Below are 27089 nucleotides of genomic sequence, written 5' to 3'. Positions count from 1 at the left end.
TGGTTTAAAACTGAAAGTATTTCCTTATGAAATCTGGAATAAGACAAGGATGTCCACTCCCACCACTTCTATTCAATATAATATTAGAAATTCTAGCCAGGGCAGTTAGGCAAGAGAAGGAAATAAAAGGGATAAAAATAGGAAGGAAGAAGTCTGCACTGTTTGCAGATGATATCATCATGCACTTAGAAGAAACAAAAGCTTCACCCAGAAGACTGCTAGAGCTGATAAACAAATTAATCAACTTACAAAAATCAAGAGCTTTCCCATACACCAAAATGAATCTGCTGAGAAAGAAATCAAGAAAACAATCCCATTTGCAATAGCAAATAGTAAATTTAAGCAGAGGTAAAAGACTTCTGGACACTGAAGAAAGAAACTAAAGAAGACACAAGAAGATTGAAGGGAAAAAACCTTCCATATTCATGGAAAGGCGAATTGCTATTGTTAAAATGGTCATATTAGTGATCTACAGATTCAGTCTAATCACCGTCTAGTCTAATTACCATCAAAATAGAAAATCTTCACAGAACAAAAAAACAAAAACAAAAAACAAAACAAAACAACAACAACAACAAAAAAACCAGTCCTAAAGTTCATTTGGAAGAATAAAAGTCCCAGAATAGCCGAAGCATTCTAAGCCAAAAAAGCAATGCTGGAGGCATCACAATTTCTGATTTCAAATTATACTATGGAGCTATAGTAACAAAAACTGCGTGGTACTGGCATAAAAATGAACCTATAGACCAACAGTATAGAATAGAAGATACAGAACAAATCCATATAGATACAATTGTCTCATCACTGACTAAGGTGCCAAAAAATAGACATTGGAGAAAAGAAAGTCTTTTTAATAGATGGTGGTGGGAAAGCTATTTATCCATATGTAGAAGATCCTCATCTCACCCTGCACAAAGTCAATTCAAAATGGATCAAAGATCTAGGAATTGCACCAGAAACTCTGCAACTGCTAGAAGAAAATGTAGGGTCAACACTCCAGCATACATTCACAGGCAATGACTTTCTCAATAGGATCCCTAAAGCTCAGGAAATAATGTCAGGAGTTAATAATGTGGTGACATCAAATTAAAAAGCTTCTTCACAGCCAAGGAAACAATTAAAAATTTGAAGGGTTAGTCTACAGAATGGAAAAAAAAATCTTTCCAAGCTATTCTTCTGACAGAGAATATCTAGAATATATAAAGTACTCAAAAAACTTATTACCAAAAATCCAAATAACCCATCAATAAATGGACAACTGAACTAAACAGACAATTCTCAAAAGAAGAAATACAAATGGCCATAAAATATATATATAAAAAATCCAACATATTTGAACAATCAAGGAAATGTAAATTAAAACTACCCTGAGATTTCATTTCACTCCAGTTAGATTGGCAGCCATCAAGAATACAAATAAATGCTGAAGAGGATTGTGGAGGAAAAGGAATACTTATACACTGTGGGATTATAAACTAGTACAAACACTATGGAAATCAGTATGGTGGTTCCTCAAAAGACTAGGAATGGAACCACCACATGACCCAGCTATACCACTCCTTAGTGTTTATCCTAATGAATTAAAATCATCATACTATAGTGATACATGCATATCTATATTTTTAGCAACACAATAGCCAAACTAGAATCAGCATAGGTATTTGTTAATGGATGAATGAATAATTATATATATATATATATATATATATATATATATATATATATATATATCTTCCACATGATATATATGTATATGTATATGCATATATATATTCATATATATGATCATATATTCATATATATATATATATATATATATATATATATATGATTGAAGTTTTATTCAGCCACCAAGAAGAATGAAATTTTGTCATTTTCAGGAAAATGGATGGAACTTGAGAATGTTGTGTTAAGCAAAATAAACCAAACTCAGAAAGTCAAGGGTTGTGTGTTTTCTTTCATATGTGAAAGTTAGAGAGGAAAAAGGAAAAGAAAGGTGGGGTGTTAAGGATCTCATGAAAATCGTTAAGAGATAGAGTAGAGGAAAGGAACCGGGGAAGGGAGGAGGAGAGGGAAAGGGGAAATACTGGGAAATGTTATTAGTCAAATTGTGTTGTTATATCATGTGCATACATGAGTAGGAAACAATGAATCCCACCATTGTGTATAATTATAATGCCTCAATAAAACAGAATAAAAAGAAGTATGGAAAACTCTGATGTATTGTGGGAGTGAAATGAAGGAGTGTCTCAATGCAGTAGTTAGGAGAATTCAGGGGCAGCCATCTGCTGTGGTACTGGGATGAGCCTGAGGGATGTTGTCCATCTACCACTGGTGATGGTGGTGTGTGTCAGGTGTTTCTTGACTGAAGGAAATACTTGTGAGCACCATTGCAGCTCATTAGACTCAACTTCCCCTCTGAAGGATGTGAACTTTCACTGTCTCCTAAAAAATTAGCATTTGCCACCTTTCAGCATTTCTGTTGTGGTTGCTTTTCAGTATTTGCCTAGAAGTTTGCACTGGTTTCTATTAGTTTCCCTTGTTACTAGTATAGTTTTTATTTTATCCATATTGATGATTTTTCGGCAGATTGAAAACACAAGTATTTGGCTGAAAATTCTGTAATTTTGAGGTTTGAATATTCCAAACCTTGATGGGATGGCTGAATTTAGGTAGTTCCTGATTTAGGAAGTGCTTAGATAATTAGAATGTTAATTTGGGGATTTGAGTCTGGCAGAGGAGCAACCCTGGGAGCTCTGATCCAAGGATAAGTTACTTGGGTTGGCTACATGAGATTGCAAGGGAATGAATATGATCATGACCCTGGAAAGGATTCAGTTTGCTTGAGTTCTCTTAGCTAACTTTTTTGCTTGGCACTCACTTTTCTCCAATGCTAATTTAAACAGTATTTTCTTCAATAGTTATTTAAGCACTTCCTTCCCAATTCTTGTAAATCATTCACTCATGTAGGAATGCATTTATTCACTTCTTAAATATATTCCTCAGTGTGCAACTATTTATTGGGCCTCAAGTGCCAGACACTGGACCAGAGATTAGACACACATGGGGTCATAGTCTCCATCCTCAGAAGTTCTCCAGCTAGCAAGTTCTTCACATGTTGACCTACCTGGGTTGGTTCACCATGGTCTATCCAGTCTTTCCTTAGTATTCTAGCAATTGGTGTTGTGTTCAATTTGTTGTCTAGTATATTCCCTAATGTGGCCTGTCACCCCTAAATAACTAGACACTTCTTTATCAAATTTATGCTTTCTTCTTTCCTTATAACTTACTGTAGGGCCTGATATTTTCATGGAATAGGTGCTAATACACAGTGTTAATGAAGTGACTGCTTTTCACAGTGAATGAATGGTACCAATTGGGTATTATTTTTACATGTGATCACTGGTCTTGCTGACAGATTTGAGGGTTGTTTCTTGTCAATTGCAGTCAACTGGCATGAAAAAGGTCACAGCCACACAGCTTTGAGTGTCAGTTTATGGACTAAGTGTGGCTTCTGATGTCCTGTATACACCAGGACCCTAATGTGCACTCTTCTGAAAGTAACGAAATATGTTTGGCATTGATTTTTAATGATAGGAGGATTAAGTTAAAGTGATGTGTGTATGGGTATTCTCCCTGTACAATTGTACAGGAAGTAGTGCTTTGGGGAAATTCCCCTAACAAAGGACATAAATAGTAACTTTTTTCCAAGCTGTCAGTGAGGAATCTGTTACTCAAATGAATTTCAGTGACCCCATACTCTAGAGAGAGCCCAGGGTTGGAATACATTTTTATAAATAAAACAGTGTTTGCTTTGCAGCCCTGATAATTTTCTCCTGTCTTTGAGGCTGAAAAATAACAGGAGGTTTGCTGTTTCTGAGGACAAAGGTATTTGCAGAGGAACTGATCAAACAATTATTATTAATAATCTCATTACTGAGGCATCACCAATGCTTTTGTGCATTTGAGGTAACCAAATAGATTAAAATTTTATTCTGAAAACTATGGAAGCATACAGGAATCAAGCAGCTTATGAGCACAGTGGGGTGGTGATTTTCCTGGCTAAGACACCTTTGTGTGTGGGGAAAACTGATGCCCCATTTCTGCAGGAATATAACCCCTCTGGTAAGGGGTCTTCTAAAGAATTGGCCATAGAAGCCCTCAAAGGTAGTCATGACGACGGGCGGCCATTGTTAATGAGATTTTTTTCCCCCTGACAAGGGCACCAACGCGCTCTTTGAAAAAAGGGACAGGGAAGGCTCATTATAGTCTCAGGCAGAGGCTACTAGCAAATGAGAACACATTTGCCCTTTGCTTTGGTGGGAATCAGGAGAAAGAGGGAAATCGAGATGGAAGGTAGAGACACGCTCTTCTCCATATTCATAGCATTCAACCTCAGAATAATGGATTCAGTGGGCTGATTTTCATTCTCATACATGCTCTGTGCTTTCTCTTTCTTAGACTGTGCATGGATGATGCTAGAACTTTGGGCTAAAGAAGCCAAGACTGATTTGCTTGCAAGAGAGAACAATGAATTTCATAGTCAACATTCTGCTCCAAAATTCGTGTTCCCAGATAAAATACAGTATATCTTGTTTAATTTGAATGTTAAATAGACAACATGTATTTTAATATAAGTATGACCCAAATATTGCATGGGACATACTAATATTAAAACTTTTTTGTAATTTATAGGGAACTCAAATTGAAACTGGGGATCTCTATTTTTATTTGCTAAATCTGACAATCCTACATAGGGCAGAATATGAGAGGTGTTTGCTTAAAAATACATGTCTTTCCCACTGAAAGCTGACCATAGTCACCAGTTGCTGACCTTCATCTTCACCACAGATGGCCTTTGGGGCAGATAATATAGATAGACCCTACAGTTTCCAAGGAAGCTTTGGAGAAAATGCTCCTATCCTTGCCTCTAATCCCCATACCCACATGAAATAAGAAGACACTCTTGGGTGGCTCAACAAGTGTGCCTCAAAGTGTGCCTTATAGAACTTAGTCTAGAAGCAGACACTGCAATGGTCAGAGACAACCTGGACAGTGAACACTGAAGAGGGAAGCTTCAGGCATACTGGGAGGGACTCGGGGTCTCTAAAGTGAGCGCCCTCACTTTCTCTGGAAAGCAGCATTCAGTGAAGTGTGAGATCACACCTAGAAGTGGCTTCCAGACAAAGGACCCAGAATTGCTTTTCCTTCCTGGAACTTGTATACTCTGTCTTATTCACAGAGATTATCTTTGACCCCATCTCTTTAAAGGGCATACCGAGTTGGTAAGCAGATATTGGGCTTGAAAAAGCACAATTGAGTTAATATTTGTCAAGGGATAATCTGGATCTAAGGGTAGGTTATAGAGTAGGGCTCGGTGAGATGTGGATATGACTCAAGTTACTGGGCATCCTGACCTTCCTGGGTCATATGTTCCCTGGTTGCTTCCTCTTTCCCCACACACTTGCCATGGGGAAATCCCCACTGGGCACTATAAGAGATCCCTGAGCTCTGGGCAGAAGCCAGTGGATCCTGTCAAGAGGACAAGATGAGGTGGGGCCTTGCTTTCCTCCTACCCCATCTGTTCGTTCTCAGCTCTGCTGTTGGAGGATTGGAGAATCGGAGCCTCTGGACCTCTGACTTTCCGGAGGCTTTGACTGTAGCTCCAACTTCAGTTTTAACTTGGCCAAAAGGCCATGCTGCAGCCACAGCTTGGCCAAAAGGCCATGCTGCACCCCAGGTAAGGGGGCCCCAGAGTCTGAGTGAGTTGTGTTCATTCCCTTCCTTTAGCTTTTTGGGGACCTAAATACAATTTCATGGATGGATAGACCTGGGCACTCTAAAAGATTTATGGCTCTTGCTGTTCACTATAGGTGCCCTGGAAATGAATTAAAACCTGGGTGAAATAATTAAATTGTTAGCAAGAGAGAACATCCTAGTTCTCCAGCTGGAGGCTTTGGGGAAAGAATCTATGCTTTAAAGAGGTTCTTAAACCAGTCTGCACATTAGGACCAGTGGCCATGAGACTCCCAAGGCCCAAATGTGTGGGTTCTATCCTACTTAGATATTTAAATATCAGATATTTAAAAAAAATCCCCAGGTGATTCTCACATGCAGTCTGGGGTAGGAATCCTTATGGAAGGGGCCCTGTAAGTAGCAGCTCCAGGAAAGTTTGTTAAATTGATTTGCTGGCAAGAAGGGACCCCTATCATGGTAAAAAGTAACCCTCAAGGGAGTTACCTTGATGCTCCAGGAGGAGTCCAGGCAGTTTATCTGTCCTTAGTTTGTAAAGAAGAGAGAAGTAAGGGGAGGAATTTTTGTTTTTTAGCAAGTGCCTCTACATGTGGACATTTCCTGAGGAATTTTAACTCTTTTGGATCTTCTTTATAGGGAATCCTTAAGTCCATTTCCAGTGCCAAACAACTACAGTAAAAAAATAAACCAACAAAACCCCCATGTACTAAAAAGGGATTGGTCCAGCTAGGCTACCTTGTAGGACACATAGTTAGCCCAGCCCCTTGGAGGATGAGTCTTCTTTAGATCTCCTTTAAAGAAACGAGAACAGGCAAGGAGGGGTGAGAGATTGGGAGCAACAAAACAGTTATCTGTGCCTTCTTTTTTTTTAAATAAATTTTTTTTAAAGAGAGAGAGAGAGAGAATTTTTTTTTAATATTTATTGTTTTAGTTTTTGGCAGACACAACATCTTTATTTGTATGTGGTGCTGAGGATTGAACCCAGCGCTGCGCGCACGCCAGGCAAGCACGCTACTGCTTGAGCCACATCCCTAGCCCTATCTGTGTCTTCTTTGAGCCTTTCTGCAAGAGGCCTACTCTATAAAACTTCCTAGGCTAACCTTGCTTCATTAAAACTTGGGGTTGGAGGTCCAGATTCCATCAAACCTCCTCCTTCTGCACTTCTAGGATCTTCATTCACAAATTAGGTTGCTACTTATATAAGCACTTCTGAATGAAGGGGTGAATGGGAGAAGGGGTGAAGGGGATACTGTTTGCTTGCTTTCTTTGGCACCATCCGAATATGTAGACAATGAAAATGTGATGACTAGCAAATGGTTTGGAGAGATCCTAGAGGAAGACAATAGCAATAATTGTCACTGTGTACCTAAAAGACCAGGACCAGGTTAAGTATATAATATATATTATTTAACCCTAAGAGGCAGGTAAAATAAGTGATCTCGTTTTAGAGATGTTAAAGTGGAGGCTTAGTAAGGTAAAATCTTTGGCTTAAAGTCACTAAGCTGGCAAGTTATATAACTCAAAATCAGTTATTTCTCCCTGCTTTTAACTCATTTCCAGGGTGTTTATAATGAATATCATCTCTCTGTACACAGCTTTCTCTATCTCTAGGGAGAATAGATGAAAATTCCTTATTTTAAAGAGGAGAAAGTTTTCAGAATCATGAATATGCACAAGCATTCTTTGTAGCCAGAAATCAGATGCATAATTTTATCCCATGATACTGAACAATTTCTGGGGACAATTAGAATTGGTTAGCATATTTTTCAAAGTGAGGTTAACAAACAATAATTTGTTATGATGCTTTATCACGAATTAAAAACCAGCATTTGGGGAAGATCAGCTAAAATAATATAAAATAAAATATAGGTCAAGAAAAAAGAGAAATTAAAAATGCCTATTATCTGGTAAGACAAATATTTAAAAGGAGATAAGAAATGGTGGTTAAATTGTATCTTGAGGTTCTAATTACCTTCTTAGTTTACTTATCTCCCTCTGGTGATTCAGTGTTACAACTCCAATCTCTCTTTTTTTTTTTTATAGTGGACTGGGTGTCAATTCCACTATCAACCTAATTTTCTGGGGCTGGCTGTCAGCTTGATGAGCTCTTTGGAAAGTGGTGGAAAACCCTTTTATAACTGTCATTGAGCAAGTTCCAAACGTATCATTTTCTGTACGCTGAAAATGTTGAGTACCATTATTTTATGCCTTGAATCTTTGTGGGCACTTAGACTTGGCTACTAATTAGAGCCATTTGCAACCTTAAATCACAAATGTGAGTTGCACCTTCTGCTGTAGGGCTCAGAGCACTCTGCATGCCTCCAAAGAAGGGGCTGCTTCACAGCCTCATTTTATAGACAAGGAAAGGGCTTGATGCTTTGCTCTGTGCAGTAACTAGCAGAATCAGAACCACAATGAGTCAGACTACTGGGATGGTTGGAAAACAAACAAACCTTAAGAATTTTATAAAGATGGTGGTCCTGATTCCTGGCTGAAATTGGTCTTAATCATCTTATGCCAGAGTCTTACATATCGTATACATCAGTAAATGTTAATTGAACACGTCCTGAGTGGGAACCAAGCAGAGCTGGGTGTTTTGTGGGTCACACAGGACCCTATTTGCCCTCCGCCAGGGGGATCACATATCTTTCCAAAGGCCAAAGGGACAAGTATCTGTCTTTGTCTCTCAGTCCTCATGTTACACTCAAGTAGAGTTTAAGCATTCACCACAGAGAGAGACTCATCACCATTAGCTTCATTGTCTTTGGATTCAAGGAGCAGAAATATCTCTAATGGGAGACACCGATCAAACTTATGGACCATTTTGATGTCAGCTGAGCATGCTGGGCTGATGATAAGCGGGAGAGAAGCCCGCAATGTTGGGACAGAGATGTTCAATAGAAACCAGTGGAATGGCTGTCAGCAAGACTCGTAATTATTTGTCTGTCTTTCAGGTGATCTTCAAGACTAAAAGTTGTTAGCTAGTGGTTCCTAGTTGAATGTCTGGAGACTACTTGATGATATCTGCTGTCTCCTGAGTTGACAGAGCTTTTCAGAGAAATCTAAGATGGTCCAACCCTGTCTTGGGCAGCTAATTAACCTCCTCTTGTCAATTGCAATGCAAGATTTTTTTTCTTTCTTTTCTTTTTTTTTTTATTGCTAGACAGTTATTATAATAAGCTATTTCTTCAAAAGCCTGTGATTTGTTGGTCCTTCCTATAAAAGACCTGGCATGCTCGAATTGGAGTCTTTCTAATTTTAGACAGTGATAGAGCTGAGTTTGAGAGAGGCTGGCCTCTCTGACAGGCTGGTGTATCTCCTCCTGTCCTGATTCATCCCTGGCAAAGGCTCCTCCCCTCCCCACCCCATCCCCTTTCCCATCTTTAGCATACTGCTTGTTCCTCTTCCTTACTCTCTGATTTCTACAGGTGTGGGGATGTGATTAGAAAAGAAAATTGAGGCCAATATCAAGAAATTACCTGGCAAGGAGAGTTTGAGACACACACTTTTTGTTTTTTATTTTTTTTTCTCCCTTTCTGATTATCTTAAAGAAACTTAGGCTAAATTTAAAAAAAATAGTAAAAACACAATATCAACAACAAAAAAATCCCTTGGTTGCAAAAGTCTTAATTAGCCCAGAGGTCACAGCTGGGTTAGGCTGATGGCATATGCATCTAGGCCAGGCTTGCTCAGGAGTCTTGGAGGTGGGTAGAGAACACACAGAGAATGCAGAAAGAACGCAACCTCAGCTGCAGCTGGCTGACTTGAACGTTGAGAGTCATGGCCTGAGTCTTCAGACTCTGAAAACCACTGCTCTCTCCTTCATAGTTCTATGAAAAGTCCCTTCAGGCTGATGCTCCACAGGTGAGCTTTGGGCTGGCCTTCAGATGAGATCATTAAAAGGCACAGACAGTCGGCTGCTGAGAGTCCCACTCTGTAAGGCAATGGTAGTAATAAAAAAAAATGTTAATTGTGCCAGCATCCCCTTGGGGTAGTTCAAAGGGGACAAAAGAAAAACAGGATCTTTCAAACCTGTCATTTTAAAATATGCAGCGGCACCAAAGTGTGAGCCTGAATATCTTAAAGAAACATCAAATATTTTAAAATGACTTTCCTGCAAGTGGTAAGCTGGAGAACTTTTATTTAAAACATTTGCACAAAATCTCCAAAACTCATACACTGCTCAGTTTTTTAACCAATGGTGTATTTATTTCCATTTTGAAGAATGTTAATTATACAATTTCGCAGCTGAAGAGAGAAGATGAATTTGCATTGTATATTTTCCCCAGCCCACACCCTTGGCGGCTTCCTCATCCCACTTGGGATGAATTAGATTGGGATTGGGATAAAAGGTGAGGGAAGGGTGATGTTTAACAGAAGAGAAAATTGACAACAAATAGATCACCTACTAGGTGCCAGGAACTTGGCTCACATTACTTGGTTAATCCTGAGGACAAATCCTGTGACAATCTCATCTCTGTTTTACAGATGAGGAAACTGAGACTTAAGAAGTCACATCAGGAAGTGGTAGAATTGATATTTAAATTTAAGGATTCTCATCACTTCTTTCTTTCCCTTTCTTTGTGTAAGTTGTGTATAGATGGTAATGATTTCCTTTAAGACTCCTCAAGAATGAAGAATCTTCTTTGGGTAAAGGCTGGGGACACAGTGGCATAGTCCAACAGCTAGAGATGTGGTTAAATGCTCTGTGAGGTCCCCATCTCATGACAACATCCCAGTTTCAGCTTGCTTCTGTGATCCTATTTGTTTATATGTTGGACTCCACTTGCTTGCCTCCAAGCCCTCATTTGATAAGCCAATTTCTGTCACTCCTGTTGCCAAAAACCCCTCATTTTCCAGCTTATTATTGATGTCTACCTTATTATTATCTACAGTCATTTTCCAATTTCACCGGCTCTGTGGATGAACGTGGAACCTGCCAGTGCTCTGTTTCTCTGCCAGACACCACCTTTCCTGCGAACCGAGTGGAACGCTTGGAGTACATAGCTCACACCCTGTCTGTGAAGTTTGAGAAGGAGCTTTCTAAAGTAAGCATTTTCTTTTAAGACAATATCTGTTAAGAACAAATAGCAAAGAAGCAAAACAAAGCACTTGGTTGTTTGGTATATTAGAAGCAATCATTCTTCACTGTACCAAAGATAGCACTTTTATATCTTATGGCATCCTAGCATTCATTCACAGTCCATCTCTGTAGTTCCTCATGGGGGTGAGAAGGCAGGATGGAGGGTGTCCACAGCAGGCTCGCTCCAGGGCTGTGGTCCTCATGAGTCATTAAGAGGCTGCAAGTTCTCCCTGCAATGCCAGCTCTGCAGTTTTCGTTTGTCTGTTTCTTCTTTCCTTTGTTGTTCTTCTAGATCTTTCATCCAGCTTTGCCTTCTTTTCTTTGCTCTCCTCTATCCTCTTTAGTCTATTTTCTCTTTCCTTCACCTTTCCTTCTATTTCTATTTCCTTCCTGCTTTTCTTTCTTGTTCCCTTTGCCTCAATCCTGTCTCTTGTCTATTCCTTCTAATCTTTCTTTCTGTTTTCTTCTTGATTCCTCCTCCTCCTCCTCCTCCTCCTCCTCCTCCCCCTCCTCCTCCTCCTCTTTGACTCTTTTTGGTCTTCTCTTCCTTTTGGATGATTTTTTTATTCTTTTCCTTTTTCCTCCCCTCTCCCTCCCCCAAATCTTCTCCCTCTCATTCCCCTTCCTTCCCTCTTTTCCCTTCTCTTGTGCTTGCACTCATGCATGTGTACACACACACACACACACACACACACGCATGCACGTGCACACACACATACACATTTAAATCTTTACAGTTTGCTCTCTTCCTTCCTTTGTTTTTTGGTACTTGTCTTCTGTTGTTTCCACAAGAGCATTTCATTCTGGTCCAGCATTAGATCAGAATTGGAGGCTTCCTTGGGAATTTGAATCTACACTCACAGGTCTCTTAAAAACTTAACTGGAAGCCTCTGATTCCTGCTTTTCTCTGGCCAGAGGAAGCTATCCTCAACACTTTGCATTTCTCCCAGCTGGCTGGAGCAATGTGACTTAGCCTTCCACTTTTGACCCCTTCCGGATTTTCATTCAAGTTACAAATCAATTAGAAAGCCTCCTATTTTCTGCACAGGTGAAGTCCAAGCTAGAGTATAATCATATTATGCATTATTTAATACAACTCCATTAATTTACAAGGAGCTCTGGGTTTACTGCAAGACTCAAAATAAGTTTTCTTCAGAAATTTAAGCTTCACCACCTTAACATCCAGCATAGTTATCCTTTAAGACAAAAATTATGGTGAGGCTGAGACCCTGCTTTCAACCTGAATTGGTAGATAAATATTCTAAGTTTAAATAAGTGACCAAGAAAATGTGTTTGACTACTCCAGGAACCTAGCTTCTTAAGAAATAAAACGTCCTTGAATTAATCAGTAGAAAAGGCACAGCACTAAATTATAAATTCCAACCATTAATATTCATAGCCTTATTCCAGCATAATCAAGTACAGATAAGAAGTTATGCATAAAAACATAACAAGTAGAGGAAAATCCTAGGTAAAGATCTTTTCAGTTAGAGTCATTTGCTTTGAAATAGTGGAAACCACTGATTTGCATGTCGTCGTTGCTGCCAGGAGTGTGAAGGGCAGTTTGAAACCTCTTGCTGCTCCAGGGAGAGTAGGTGGATTGCCAGGTTTATGAATATGGGACATTTAATTTCAATCCTGAAAGGTAGGTATGGGGCGGGTGGTGCAGGTGGCATCTGCTTTGCTAATAATTGACAGGGAAGAAAGGCAGAGTAGATAGGAAAACTTTTAGTCCCATAAGTATTAGTAACTGGTCCCCCCCCCCCAAAAAAAAAAAAAAAAAAAAAGATTGTGATTGAGACCCAAGGAAGAAACTTACCTGACAGTTGGGATTTACATAATTGATTTGATGTGACAGGTGATAACAGTAGCAGCTTTCATTTGTGTTTTTCCATATGCTTCCAATTCTATTTTCCTCTCTAGCAAGTCCTTTAAGGAGAGAGGCCAGGGGGTCCTTCCTCCCATTTTAGGGATAGAAACACTGAGGTTTATAGAGATAAAGGAACTTGCCCAAGGTCATCTCTCTTGGCTGGTGAAGCCCGATCAGGAATTTGAGCATTTACCATCATCAAAGTTCTCCTTCCTCCTGGCCAGGCTGTTACCCTTCAGTGCAGACTCAAGATGAGATGCAGTAGGTCAGTAACGCCTTTGAATTCAAAGTTATCTCTTCAGCTGAGGGCTTTTGAATTTCCAGGTGAATTATTATAGCTGTCCCTAGGTTGCCTTGGAAATCACCATTTATCTAGGAGCCTGGGGGAATGCCCGTTTGGGGCAGGCCAGCCAAAAAGGGTTTTGACGGCCTTACATTGATTCATTATGTGCCAGTACACAGAGAAGACAGGGAGCTGCCTCTGCATACGATGCTGAAAGCATTTTATACTTTTCTGTTGTTTATGACATGTCCTTTTGTGACTGTACTTAGGAAAGAGACAGCATAAAAGGCAGCTCAGGATTTTTTCTTTCTCTGGAGGCTTATGGTCTTTGGGGCAAGTTATTTAATATGACACATTTGCTAATAGATCCTCATGCATGAGAAGGTTGAGGCAGCCTGGGAGACATTTAGGCAACCCATAAACAAACAACATTGATTGAGCAATGCTTTGTGCAGTGAAATATAATAAATTAAAAGGTCAGATTGAAAAACACTGAGATCACTGTTTCTCTATTAATTTCTATAATGTATGGGGGCATCCATTAGCTAGGCACTTAATGCACATCATCTCTAGTCTTCACAATAATCTTGTAAGCTTGATAATTTTACCTTCAGTTTTAGGAGGAAGCTAAAGCTTAGAGAAATTAAGTGATTTGCCCACTAAATACTGAAGTCAGATTTGAGCTCAGGTGGGTGTAGCATCCAAGTGCTCCATGTCTGATGGTCACATCAGCTTCAATTAACCTAGTTGTATTCATTTTTAAGGACTTATTGGAAATAACAGTATGTTGCATAGAACATTTGCTTATTTCAAATAATCTGGCCATAGTTATGATCACAGATTTTAAGGAATTGTGAAATTGTTACAAATATGAACCAGACAAACTACTTAATAGCTAGCCACACTACATTTTTAATTATAAGATTTTAAGATACAATAGCAACCATGACAAAACAACTTCCAGACTTTGATTCTTCATTGATGACATAGTAAGTGCATAACAAACAAAATGAAGCAGAAGCTCTAAATGTTAGGCCAGTGGTTTGAAGGCTAGCACACACGAGTCTTCCATATTCAAATTTGTAGTAATTATAAATTTCAAGGTAAAGATTTTGACACAGGTATGTGTCCTCTTGGGCTTAGATTCATATTCTTGATAGGATTGTTTTACAACACCCCTGACCTCTAAATGCCAGTAACTTCCATCTACCCCCAGTTTTGTCTCCAGACACTGATAAATGTTCCTTGGACACAAAGTACCACCAGCTTCACCACCACCACTACCACCACCTTCTCTTTGTTTAGGAACACTGCTTTTAATATAACTATTTTCTAGAAGAGGAATAAATCCACTAAATGTATTAAGTGCCAGGAATGTAGGTTAGACACAGCTGGACTGCTTCTACTGAGCCTGCATCTCCCAAGTAGAGCTTGGATGTTCTCAGAATTGTCCAGGCTCTCTCAAACTACAAATCCATATATGTGAAAGGTCTATACTAATAATCTATTTAAATCAGTAAAGTTCATACTCTAGGTTTTTCAAATTTTCTCCTGTTTTCTGTAACTCTGAGGATCATTCCAATTTTCCTGAGCACCACTGAGCTTTCTTCATCAGCTTATAGAACCTCAAAAATAAAATTTTCCTCCAAACAGATTTTTAGAGACTATCTTTTGTAGCAGAGGTAAGGCAGGCACAACCTACATTCTCACAGGTTACAAACTCTAAGCGATGCCTTGGTTTTCTGTGAGAATCAGGGAGAGCCACATTTTATTTAGTAGAGATGACAGTTGAATCACTCATTTTTTGCAGAACAACAGCTGTGACATGCCACCAAAATGTTCCAGGAAAGCTAGGGGTGTTTCATTTGTTCCAAGAGCTGGCAAGACCAAATGCCAACAAGCATATTCATTTCTCAAACTTCCATTTCTGCAATGGCTTGGTGCTTTATTATTATTTTTGTATCACAGGCAAGGTTTTATGCCCAATTTGGTGGAAACTGAAACCTGGCCACTCTATATCTCTGGGTGTATTTTTGAGGGGGACTCGTTTAGTCTTACCCATATATATGCACACACACACACATAATTTTTTTTGAAAACCTTCTTATCAACCAAAATGTCACCAGCCTTTCAGCCTCTTAGGGATGGCACACCTGATGGCAGTGAACATCAGTTGCCTGAGGAGATACACTAGCAGTGCCAAGGGCTGCATCTTTAACTTTTCATTAAAATCCTCTTTGCCTGAAACCCTGGCCCTTTAGGTCTGTGGCCTCTGAGTCTACTCTAATTTGCACAGTGGGGTTAAGTGGAAAGGCTAAAATGACAGAAGTTAGGACTGCTTTTGGTATTAGAAGGATTAGAGGTCAACATCTGGCTCCGAATTCATCCAGGCACTGTGGACCAGCCATTTGACATTAGCACAGTTTGGGCAGAAGTATCACTTATGTTCATATTTTTTAAAAGAAAGTAAATCCAGCAACTTTTAATGAGCAGGTCCTTTAAAAAGCCATGACATTTCATTTAGAGATCAGATATGAAAAGTGCCACCAACAGTTTATTGAAATATCCATTTGGAGATTCCAATTATATACTAAACCACCAAGGGAATTTTTGGAAGTATTTTAACTTAATGATCAGACATTCAAATATATGCAACAAATGTGTAATTTAAAGGTCTGATTGCAATAATCAGTTCTTGGAATAAATGTGAGCGCACTTAATGAAATGTGCACTTTCCTGTTGCATATACACTCAGATATTGTGTGGTAAGCTGGGCCTTCATGGGACTTTGTAAAGGGCAGAGGGACTCATTGCTAAAACGGTACCAAAGAAGGAATGCTACTTAGTATATTTCTCCCTCTTCAAGAAAATACCTACATTTAGAGCAATGGTTCTAAACAAAGGGAGGGTGGTGGTGGTGGTAATTTCTCTCCAGAGAACATTTAGCAATGTCCAGAGATATTTCTGGATATCACAATGGAGAGTCAGGAGGCACTACTAGCATGTGTAGCTATCAGCACAGCAACCCCCCAGAAATAAATCTACTAAAATGTCAATAGCTCAGGTTCAGAAACCCTGATTAGAGCAAATGAATTGAGAGGAGGAGGGATGGCAAGAGACTCTGATCCAGTTTGAGGAGTTAATATCTTCAAGCATTGAAATGGAGATTAAAAAATATATACGTGAATAATGACTTTGAGGCAAATTATTTTTAGTATAAGTGCAAAATCGCTTGCAATTAAATTTTTTAGTTTGCATTTGGGTTAACAAAAAAGAATCTAGTTAAATACATTTTTGATTCATTTCCTTACCAAGAAACAAAAACAAACAAACAACAACAACAAAACACAAGGAAAAACCTATAGTGATTGACAGGAATCAAATAGTTGCAAATAGCCTTCCAGGGTTTGGAAGTGGAGGAATAATGTTTTATATTACTTTGGGAACTGACTTTTGATTCCTCTTCAGGTGAAGAAATATGTTCAATTAATCAGTGTGTATGAAAAGAAACTCTTAAACCTAACTGTCCGAGTAGAGATCATGGAGAAGGATAGCATTTCTTACACAGAACTGGACTTTGAGCTGATCAAGATAGAAGTGAGCGAGATGAAGAAACTGATCATACGGCTGAAGGAGAATTTTGTTGGAAGCACAGAAATTGTTGACCAGCTGGAAGAGGAGGTAAGGAAGGATTTCCCTTTTCAGTGGGTAAATACTAAATTATCTTCAGTGACTATGAACAAATGTGAGGACTTGGATACCAACGTCTCCCCAGTTCTAAGTCTGCTCCTTTCTCACAATCATGTCACACATTCTATGTTTGGGCCTATTTTTTTTTTTTTTGTACAGTTAGTTAAGCACACTGGGAACACATTGACTGAGAGACAGGTCATTTAATGATTAGAACCCTGCTCCAGGGCCTTTGAGTTCTTTAGAAAGGAGGTGACATAAATCTGAGCAACTGTCCATACCATGGCTAGAGCGGGTGTGTTTTCTGCTCTGGATTTATCTTCATGGTAGTAGAAATCCACAGTCTACTTGACTGTGGACACATTAGGTCTGTTCTTCCTTTTGTACAGCCTTCTAATCCTTGGTTCTTCTTGGAATTCTTCTCACATACTGGCAACCTCCTTTAAGAATATTTTGTGTGTGTGTGTGTGTGTGTGTGTGTGTGAGTATGCTTTAGTGAAGGCTTTTAAGATATGTGGATAAAGACCATCACATTAATGTTACGGTTGGGTAATTTATATCAACGAGAATTTACTAGCACAGTCATGACATGGGCTATAATTGACAATTCTAGTTACGTATTTTGAATTTAAGTTTTCTCTGGCCCTCATCATTCATTAGAAACTTAATTATAAGACAACATGAGTAAACACGAGTTTATAGGGGAAGGTTATTAGAAATGAACTTTAATGGACATTTGTAGATGCCTAGAATGAGTCCGTGCTCTATTATTAAAGCTGTTAAAAATCTTTGCCATTTTCTTCTTGTCACACACATCTGCCTGAGATCTGACAGGCATTCACACTAAACCATAAAATGTATTCTTCCAAATGAAACCATTCAGAAGAATCTCTGGTGTATTCTGTAGCGATGTCTCACTAAATGACAAATTCAGCCCTGGAATGTTTATGAAAGAAATTGCACAATAACATAAAGTCACTCTGAATTTTTATTTCCTTAGATAAGGAATATGTCTCTCCTGGTAGAGGATCTGGAGACACTAGACAAAAACAATGTCCTTGCCATTCGCCGAGAAATCGCAGCCCTAAAGAACAAGCTGAAGGAATGTGAGACCTCTAAAGAGGAAAACTATCCAGTCATCCTGCCTCCTGCTCCAGGTAAGCAGGCCATATTTTTGCTACAAAAGCCAGGTCCTATCGTGTGTGTGTGTGGGGGGGGGGGGATTGTAATAATGGAAGGATCCTATTTTTGCAGTTCTAAGCTTATTCTTCCATGTTTTAAATCCCCTTACCCCAAGTAGTTCTACTGTCATATTCTGGGGTTCACAGAGAAAAAGCACAATGAGTTGATTTAAAACAAAATCCCACGAGTTACATGTGTTCCCTCTGTATTTACTGATAGGAAAACCATCTCTATGGTGATAGAGGAGCTATCAGGGGCCCAGGGGAGAGCTTCTGGAATCTATGTGTGACATCTGCTTTCCTGTGGATTATGAGTGCTGATTGGCTTATTTATCTGGTGAACTAGTATATGCCTTGGATTTGACTGCTTTCCCATTCTCCTTCCCTCTCTTCCCCCCTCCTCTTCACATTTCCCTTTATTCTTCCCTGTTGAGCACTTACTACAATCTATGTCCTGAGATTTAGTGAGAATTGAGCAGTTGGGCCCACAGGTTGTGGTACTTGGGGGGATCCCATGCCGTCCCTCCAGGACTGTGAGCTTTGGAGGGTCGTGTGGCATCTCATTCTCTCACCATCCTCTTTGGGGTTAAGTACAGCACCCAGTGGGAAGCTCTATAAATGCCTCTGTGAATGGAGGTAGTGGAGAGGAAGCTCAAGGGCATAGCTTTGGTATCCCAAAGACCAGAGCTTTCCAGCTATGTGGCTGGGGGCAAAAGATCCTTAATCTCTTCATTTGTAAAATGGGAGAATAATAATACATACCTTGTAAGGTTGCCATGGGGATTAATGAGCCAACACCTGGGAAGCTCAGGGCTCTGTAATCAGCACTCACACACTGGCAATGGATATTATTAGTAATAATGATAATTGGAATGAAAACCTTGCTGCGAACAGCAGCAGGGCCAGATCCTTGTGCACTGCAGTGCCCCCTGCCAGGTGAACTCAGCTGCAGTGTTCATCCCTGTCCTTTAGGGACACTATGTCACAGGGAGCTTCTCTCAGCGAGCTGTAAGATTCTTAGCCCAAATGGGTACTGTCTCTTTTCATCAGATCAGACAGGCTTTGTTATCTGTATTAATTCCAACCCTCACAACCTGTTTCCTTTTGGACTGTGAGTTTCTGGATCTTTGTTAATGTAACTGATTTCTTTAAGGCCTCAATTAGATATGACCATGGTGACAAGCCTCTTGGTCTTACAGGGGACACTTTTCTCTCCTTCTGTAGTGGGGACTCTGTCCTAGTCTGACATACAGAGGATGTTTAAGGCAAAGACAGCGGTCTGTCTTCTGTAACAAACTAAGGCTAAGTTTGGCCTGGGACCAACATGTAAACATGTTTTAGAAATGAGAACAGGCTCCAGTGGTCCATGAAGGTTCACTGAGGCCAAAGTGGAAGCAATGTGACAACCTCTGTTGATAACGGAACGAGTGCCCCATTTCCCCAGCAAACAATCCTTCTTTTCTGGCATAGTTTTCTATGCAGATTTCAGAATGAGGACATTTTAGAGTAAGGAGGGACATTCAGGAACACCTATCTCAGCCCCTTCATGTCTCAGAGGAGGGGACTTGAGTAGCAAGGATGCTGATTTCCCTGAGGTCACACAGCAGGTAGTGACAGAGCTGAAGGTAAAATGCAAAGGTCTTCCCTCTCTGGTCATCTCAGAGTGTCAGGTGTCAGAAACTCAAAGATGGTTGGTGGAGGAGAAAATACATGGCTCAGTATTGGGGGTGGGGAGGAAAACCAGTAAGTCCATTGGACTATTTTTGTTGGATTTTTTTCCAGAACTTTCCCTCAGGCCCTCACACTTAAGACTTTTGAGAACCATCTCAGCCCAGCTGTGTTGTTTAAGCAAATTGAACCCAGATTTCCACTCACTTTCCCACAACCTTGTCTGTACCTGGATCCCTGCCAAGCCACTTGGCCCTCCTCCAGCTTTGTTCATATTATATTTATGATGTTTATATTAAACTGACTTTTTGTCATGTTTTTAAATCAATTTCTTTCACTTGCTCTCTCTTTCTGTTCGGATTGGTTGATAATGCAGAATTGAAAAATCCCCAGGCACCACAAAGTTGTGAGCCTGTGGAGACTTTAATTAAAGTTACTCACTATTATGGGACTTTAAAATCTGGCCTGTCTGCTTTTTTTCACTGCAGAGTTGCACAGAACAAAAAAGACTGTATGCAAGTCTCAGCTATAAAGTAGTTCTGTGCTCTCAGGGCTCCTCCCTTGCGGCTGCAGTTTGCTAACCCTATGGTCAACTTGAACTTAGAACTGCTACGTATGTTTTGGGTTCAGTAAAATGCACTTTGTATTTGCTTTTGCTACAAATAACATCCTTTTCTGCTTCATTTCATATATCTTTCTAATTTAAAGTAATTGGCCTTCACTTCATTAACATTTTTCCTTAAAACAACTGACTTCGCCCTCCCTCTGTTTTTCCTCCGAGTTCAAATGACTCTGCCTTGGCAAAATGTGATGGAAATGCGCAGGGATCTTGCCTGGGGGATGCCAGGCTTTGCTGGTATATAGTAGGTGCTCAGTAAATGGCTGGTGATTGAACAGGGTATGAAAGAAATGGGGTGACTTGCTTAAATCCAAAGCTCAGGAAAGGTCAATATTGAGTAGCAACATCTAATAATTCAGAATCAACTTAGTCTCAGTTGTTTTAGGGTTATGACCATTTTCATTGCCTATTTCTTACAAGTCAATGGCATTCTTCTCCTTGGGATTCAAATAAAATTTAGTTTCCCAGTTGCAAGAATGCATTGATAGATCCAAGATTAAGTTTCTCTTCAGGCAAAAATAGTTGACATTTTAATGTTTGACACTACTAACCATGATAATTTTAAAAAGCCAGATGAGAATATTTGAAAGTCTCATGACTGTGACTTTCCTGGGTATTTCCAGAATTCTGCTAAATTGCCTGATAAATATACAGGCCAACCAAAGATTCACTTGTGCAAGGGGCATCTTGTATCATGTTCTATGGAATAAATGTCAGGCTCTTTGAAAAGTCAGATATGTGGCAGGGTGAAGGGTAAGTTCTTTAGGATAAGTTGAGTTTAAGTGATTTGATCAATCTTTTTTCCTTTATTCCAAACATAATTTGGTCTTCTGTGTGGCTGATCCTGTTCTGAGACCTGGGGTTACCAGGATGGGTAAAGCAACCTCCAGAACCACTCACTACTCAAGAGGGGAGACAGTCATGTGAACTCTCCCTGTAATATGACATGAGTATAATGATAGTTATCATTTATTTACATTTATAAGACTTCATTCTGTCCAAAGGTCTTGCAGAATATTATTATTTTTCTTTTATCATAAGGAAATTGAAATTCAAAAGGTTAAATAGCTTGCTTAGGGATGCACAGCTCTGAGTATGGCAGTTGGGATTTGGATTGGAAGCTGTCTGTTAATATTGTCACTGTACAGGCTGCCTTCCAAGGTGCTCCAATAGCGGAGTATACCCAGGACTTATGGAATCACACACAGTTCCAACAGCTCACCTACCTGATTGAACACCCCATGTTCTTTGCTTCCGTGCTTTTGGGGTAGTTAAAAGAGTATTTTTGCTCCTGAAAGCTCTGTGGTATGTTTTCTTCCACAAGAAAGTGCAAATGGTCCACTGATCCTTCACAGTTCTTGGACCATGGCTGGGATGGAAGATGGGTAAGAAGGGAATGAAGTGTATTTAAGACTTTGACCCAAAGGAAGGGGCTGGGAGGGGTGTGAGACCAGGAAGGGTGGTGAGAAGCTCAGGGTATATGGGTTTAGGAGGATCAGCAGCAGGTGCAATGATGGCTGTCAGGTTCATTGTTGTTTCCATGTTGGTTTGATGCTGGGAATTGGCAAACCCCCCTCATAATCTTTTCACTGGTCTGTCACTAATGTCACCACATGTGCAGCTTTGACAGCGATATAACTTAGTTCTTGTCCCTATTGCTACTTCTGTTTGACCATAGCCAAGAGCCCTAAAAATGGCCCAAAGGGGCTGGAGGATAAAGGGGGAATAACAAAATGGACAGGAGGGGGTTTAGGATTGGTTGGGAAGGTGAAGAAAGCTTCATACAATTTTAATTTTCTCATAAAACTATGAACCATTATTATTACCATTAGCAGTAATAGTATTAATACTATTGCCAGTATTTAATACTATTATACTACCAATAATAGGACTACCACTATAATAGTACAAGTAATAATGATATTTTTGACAGGTTTATGTTGGTTCCTTTATTTTTAAAAAAGTTTTTTTTCTTTTTTTAGTTGTAGATGGACGCAAAACCTTTATTTTATTTATTTATTTTTATGTGGTACTGAGGATTGAACCCAGTGCCTCACACATGCTAGGCAAGTGCTTTACCACTGAGCTACACCCCCAGCCTATGTTGGTTCCTTTATATCTGAAGATTTCTACATCTGGAGACAGATGGTTTATCTTTAACCCCATGATAATGCTTGAGCAAGTTATATGCATCATAAATTTTTCTAAAATATTTTGTTGCTGCTGGTGGGGTATTTTCGTTCTAGAAAGGTAAGATTCAATGAAGCAAACCATTCTTAAGTTTCCCAACCTGAAAGAAAAAAAGTGATTTTCTTTCATTGCCTCACAGTGAAATATAGTTGAATAATAAGTTTTTAGGAAGATATTTTAACTAAAAAATCCAGTTTGTAGCATATGGAAACTGGAACAGTTTTTGTTATCATTAAACTGAACACACCACTAACTTTATTTTAATAATTCATGCATTGTTTCATAAACAAAAGCAAACAAGCATTCATCTGAGAGATCACTTTGAGGAGAAGAAATAATAATTTATAATTTTATTTATTATTTCTTTAGTGGAGAACAGTCTCTTGGTTGAACACACGTTGCTTTTTTATTTATGAAATGGTGCATGCATTATTAAAATAAACCTGTGACTGTGTTCTGTTTAATGATATGCAAAATTATTTGAGGTTGGGTACAGAGTGGTTTCATTTCTCTACCTGTTGTATGGTTGGCTGGTTTTCTCACCAACTGTGTATTTATGAGAGCATTTAAAGAGCACGTATTTAATTCTGGGACCAAAATGTCCCAGCAGATTGGAAAAATAAAAGCAGGATTTCTAGTAATGGTTTCCCCTCTGAGCAGTCAGTCCTTGAGTGAAGAAGGTAGAGGGGGAAGCATTCAGCAAGGAAAGGAATGAGTCTCTCCATATTGGGCAGAGGCAGAGGCTCAGAGACCAGTGCCTGGCTCCCCTAAACCCCTCAGTGCTCTCATCTCAGGCAATTCTTTGGAACTCTGCCTTTGGTTCCAGCTCACTCATGTGTTCTCCATAGCTCCCCTAATTCCCTCCAAGCATTTAAAGCCAGATCCAGTGATTCAGGTTCTGTTCCCTTCTTCCTCACCTGCTCTGCTCTGAGCAGCAGAATGAAGGAAAATGACCTTAAATATACCTGAAGTTGAATTTGAGTTTTCTTTTTTTTTATCTTGTAAACAACCTTACCATTTTTTTTAAAGAGTATTTGTTAAGACCCCCCAAAATATGCATTCAACTCTTTGGATAGTTATTATTAAAACCTGGGAGGAATTTTATTTCATTTTTTTATGCATTTATTTATATGCTTCATTTATAAGCACTTTGGGTTGGCAGGCATTTCAGAGGGAGTTCAATGTTAGGGGCCGGTTGCCCAGGCTGAGTCATTTACACAGTGTTTCAGGGAATGCAGATTCAATGGACCAGTGCATCTGGTCCCACTTGATTGTACACATTATGACAATGACCATGTCAGAATGGGAAGGATGAAATACTTGCCTGTCATGCTGGGGCACAGCAGCATATGGGTTACGAACAGCAGGACTCGCCTCATAACTCTGCAGCAAGATGGTCACCAAGCGATTTATGCGATGGGCTATATGGTGGGCACAAAGCAGGCAATGCTGTCTTGAAAATAGCTTCATGGCTTCTCCAGGCTGAAACCCCACCATTCTAGACCATCTTTTTGGATCTATAAAATACTATATTTAAAACTTCCTCTCCTGAGATTGGCTTGGAGCAGGATTGATGTGGATATTCACTTGGGGGTTATAGGGAAGGCAGACATGGAGACTAGGCAAAGATCATCTTCTCCTTCATCACAATTCTCCCTGGGGTTGACCCTGGAAAAGTAGCACCTTCTGGTTTTATGAAAACAGGGCAAGCTTTTGAGATGGTTGTACCTTCTTGATTCTGCTATAAGAAAATGAAAAAAAAAAAAAAGATAATATTTGCAATTTTCTTTTTTTTTTTTTTTTTGTAGAAGACAATATATTAAATTTGTCAAGTTTCCCTTTTTCTCTCTCTGGACTCCTCCAAACTTTTAGATATGGCTCTTGGCAGTTTCATTATCTCCATTTCCCTGATGGAAAAGCCCATTCATAGAAACAGAAAGTCGTTCTCTGTAGATGTGACAGTGGATTCACTTTGAGACTGAAACTGAAGAGAAGTTTGGTTCTTCTACAGCAGAGCCACTGTTGTCACTGAACCTTGACAGGGAAAATATTGATGGATGCCTTTGGTTCTTAGAATATTAAATGGTTTGTATGCTGTCATTCATTGTCTCTAAGAAAGCCTTTTTCCTTTTCTCGTTCTATAGGAAGCTGTAGTCACGGTGGTGTGATGAACATCAGCAAACCGTCTGTGGTTCAGCTCAACTGGAGAGGGTTTTCCTTTCTTTACGGTGCCTGGGGTCGGGATTACTCTCCCCAGAATCCAAAGACAGGGCAGTATTGGGTGGCGCCTTTGGAGACGAATGGGAGGACATTGCAATATTACAGACTCCACGACACTCTGGATGATTTGCTATTGTACTCAAATGCTCGAAGCTCTCAGATTGGCTATGGCCAAGGCAGTGGTACAGCAGTTTACAACAACAACATGTATGTTAATTGGTACAACACTGGGAATATTGCCAAAATTAACCTGACCACTAACAGGGTTGCTGTGACTCGAGCGTTGCCTAATGCTGCCTATAATAACCGTTTTTCATACGCTAATGTTGCTTGGCAAGATATTGACTTTGCTGTGGATGAGCATGGACTGTGGGTGATTTATGCCACGGAAGCCAGCACTGGTAACATAGTGATAAGCAAACTCAATGACACCACCCTCGAGGTGCTGAATACTTGGTTTACGAAGCAGTACAAACCGTCTGTTTCTAATGCCTTCATGGTTTGTGGGGTTCTCTATGCCACCCGTACATTGAACACCAGAACAGAAGAGATTTTTTACTACTATGACACAAACACAGGGAAAGAAGGGCATCTGAGCATTACAATGAATAAGGTGAAGGAAAGAGTGCAGAGCATCAATTATCACCCCTTTGACCAAAAACTCTATGTCTATAATGATGGCTACCTTCTGAATTATAATCTTATCTTCCTACAGCAACCCCAGGAAACTGCTAGGCATTAGGATGAAATAGAAATAAAATGTTTGTTGAAAATGATCTCCACTTTTTACATATCTGTAGAGGAATCTAGAAGTGTGTTTCTTTAGCAGTGATATTTAGGTGCATAGTTCTACCACTCTAGGGACTTAGGATATTTGCCCTCATTTGATGATGATTTCTCTTGAGAGTCATCTGTGTTTTGGGATGCACTTCCCAACTAAAATAAAGTTCTTCTAGGGTGGGATTGTCAGAGGTCTGGGGTACCATGGGTCTAATAAAACCTGTAGTGAGGTGACATCTGGAAATTACAGAGAACTCAGTATGGATTCTAGGGATTCTTTGTACAGGAAAATTTGCTGAATGACCATCCTTATCCATGTAGCCTCACTGATGCATGCCTGAAAGCAACCTGGGGCTTAATTAGGCAGATTAACATCTGAAGGAGGTTGAGGGACCAAATTTCCCCTAAGCTCCTGGAAAGATGCTTTGTACATACCAGTCAAGTAAATTTTACCTGCTAAATTATATATGCAAGGTGCTCTGAGTTTTCTGGAGAAAAGACCTTTTATGCACTAAGTTGTACACCCCAAATAAATCTCAGGAGGATCTTCGGATGAGGTTCTGGACTTTACTTTTCTCTCATTGTCCACCTACAGAAGAGTCAGTGGAATCCTCTACCTTGTAATTTAATTCCAAAGCAGTTCAGAAATTTAGAACCAGTCTGACCAACCAATTCCCCCAACCCCCCTCTACTGCTTGCTTTTTATTATTTAAAAAATTTAACCAGTTTTCTATGGAACAGATATAAGTAAAAAAAATAATTTTCTTTTGTCTTATTATGAACTTTTATTTACGTGGCTCTAAAATGGTAAGAAAATCAGATGACTATGAAAAAATGATGGCATTTCTGGTTCTAAAATAGATACCTAGGAGCATACATGAGGCATTCACTGACTTCAACTGTTTCACGTGACTTTTGTCTTTGTGGGGAACTCGTAAGAAAACAAAATTTAAAAGTTTTTTTTTCTTTTTCCAGGAAGGGATGTAGGAAATCTAAGAAATCTGTGCAGTGGTTTAAAGCCTTGTGGGCTGGGTACTTCCATGCTTTTGGATGGCTTTATCATCTGGTTGTGGCTATTTTCTATTTATGTTCAAGTTCTTGTGTATAGAATTGGATCAAACACTGTACTTCTCCTTTTTAAGTAAGTGATTAAAGTGTGCTTTGAAAAATTCATCTTTTGTTTGCTTACTTTTTTTAATTAAAAAAAAAATCAAACTCTTAACAAGGTGGTCCACATCTTGCTATGGGGTACAGGGAATGGCTACCTCCCCAACACCTGTGACCAGGAGGTCATCTACCTAGCAGCAGAAAATATCAATAATTTTTAAGAGTCCAAAGTTGTTCTGGCTCTTTAGTTTTCATTTCCCTTTAAAATCCATTCATTCTGGCAGCTTTTATTGTGGAAGACTGCCCCCTATTATCTTTTGGGAGATGACCTTATGTACTTATTAATTTTTGCATGACTTATCTGATTATTACCAATGCTAGACTATATTTGTGTGGCTTATGTTCCTTTCCAATTGAGCTATTAACATGGGTCAGAAGCCTCTGGATATTCCCTAAACAGAAGGTCTTGGACAGAAAGCAAAGGCTCTGACTGGCTGTATAAAATTGAGAAGTACCTTTACCAAAGAGAACATTGGGGGTGGTGGGGAACAAGTGACCTAGAACTGGAAGGACAGATAGACTAGGCTCATGTGGTTCTTCTTGCTGAAATGCTCATTTTACATCCATACCAAGCTTTCTGAGGC

The 27089-nt window shown here is 39.5% G+C and overlaps 1 protein-coding gene across 1 annotated transcript; it reads left to right on the top strand.

Moving 5' to 3' along the window:
- Nucleotides 1–8630: 8630 nt before the first annotated feature.
- Olfm4 (olfactomedin 4) lies at nucleotides 8631–25300 on the top strand. The gene is made up of 6 exons (XM_034635993.2): nucleotides 8631–8708; nucleotides 9583–9618; nucleotides 10650–10802; nucleotides 16459–16671; nucleotides 17681–17837; nucleotides 24483–25300. The coding sequence occupies exons 1-6, from the start codon at nucleotides 8631–8633 to the stop codon at nucleotides 25298–25300; spliced, it is 1455 nt and encodes a 484-aa protein (XP_034491884.1).
- The last annotated feature ends 1789 nt before the right edge of the window (nucleotides 25301–27089 follow it).

The sequence above is a fragment of the Marmota flaviventris genome, chromosome 4, assembly GCF_047511675.1.
Source record: "Marmota flaviventris isolate mMarFla1 chromosome 4, mMarFla1.hap1, whole genome shotgun sequence".
NCBI classification, from domain to species: domain Eukaryota; kingdom Metazoa; phylum Chordata; class Mammalia; order Rodentia; family Sciuridae; genus Marmota; species Marmota flaviventris.
Note: the sequence above shows the minus strand (reverse complement) of the source record. Positions and strands in the feature narration are given on the sequence as shown.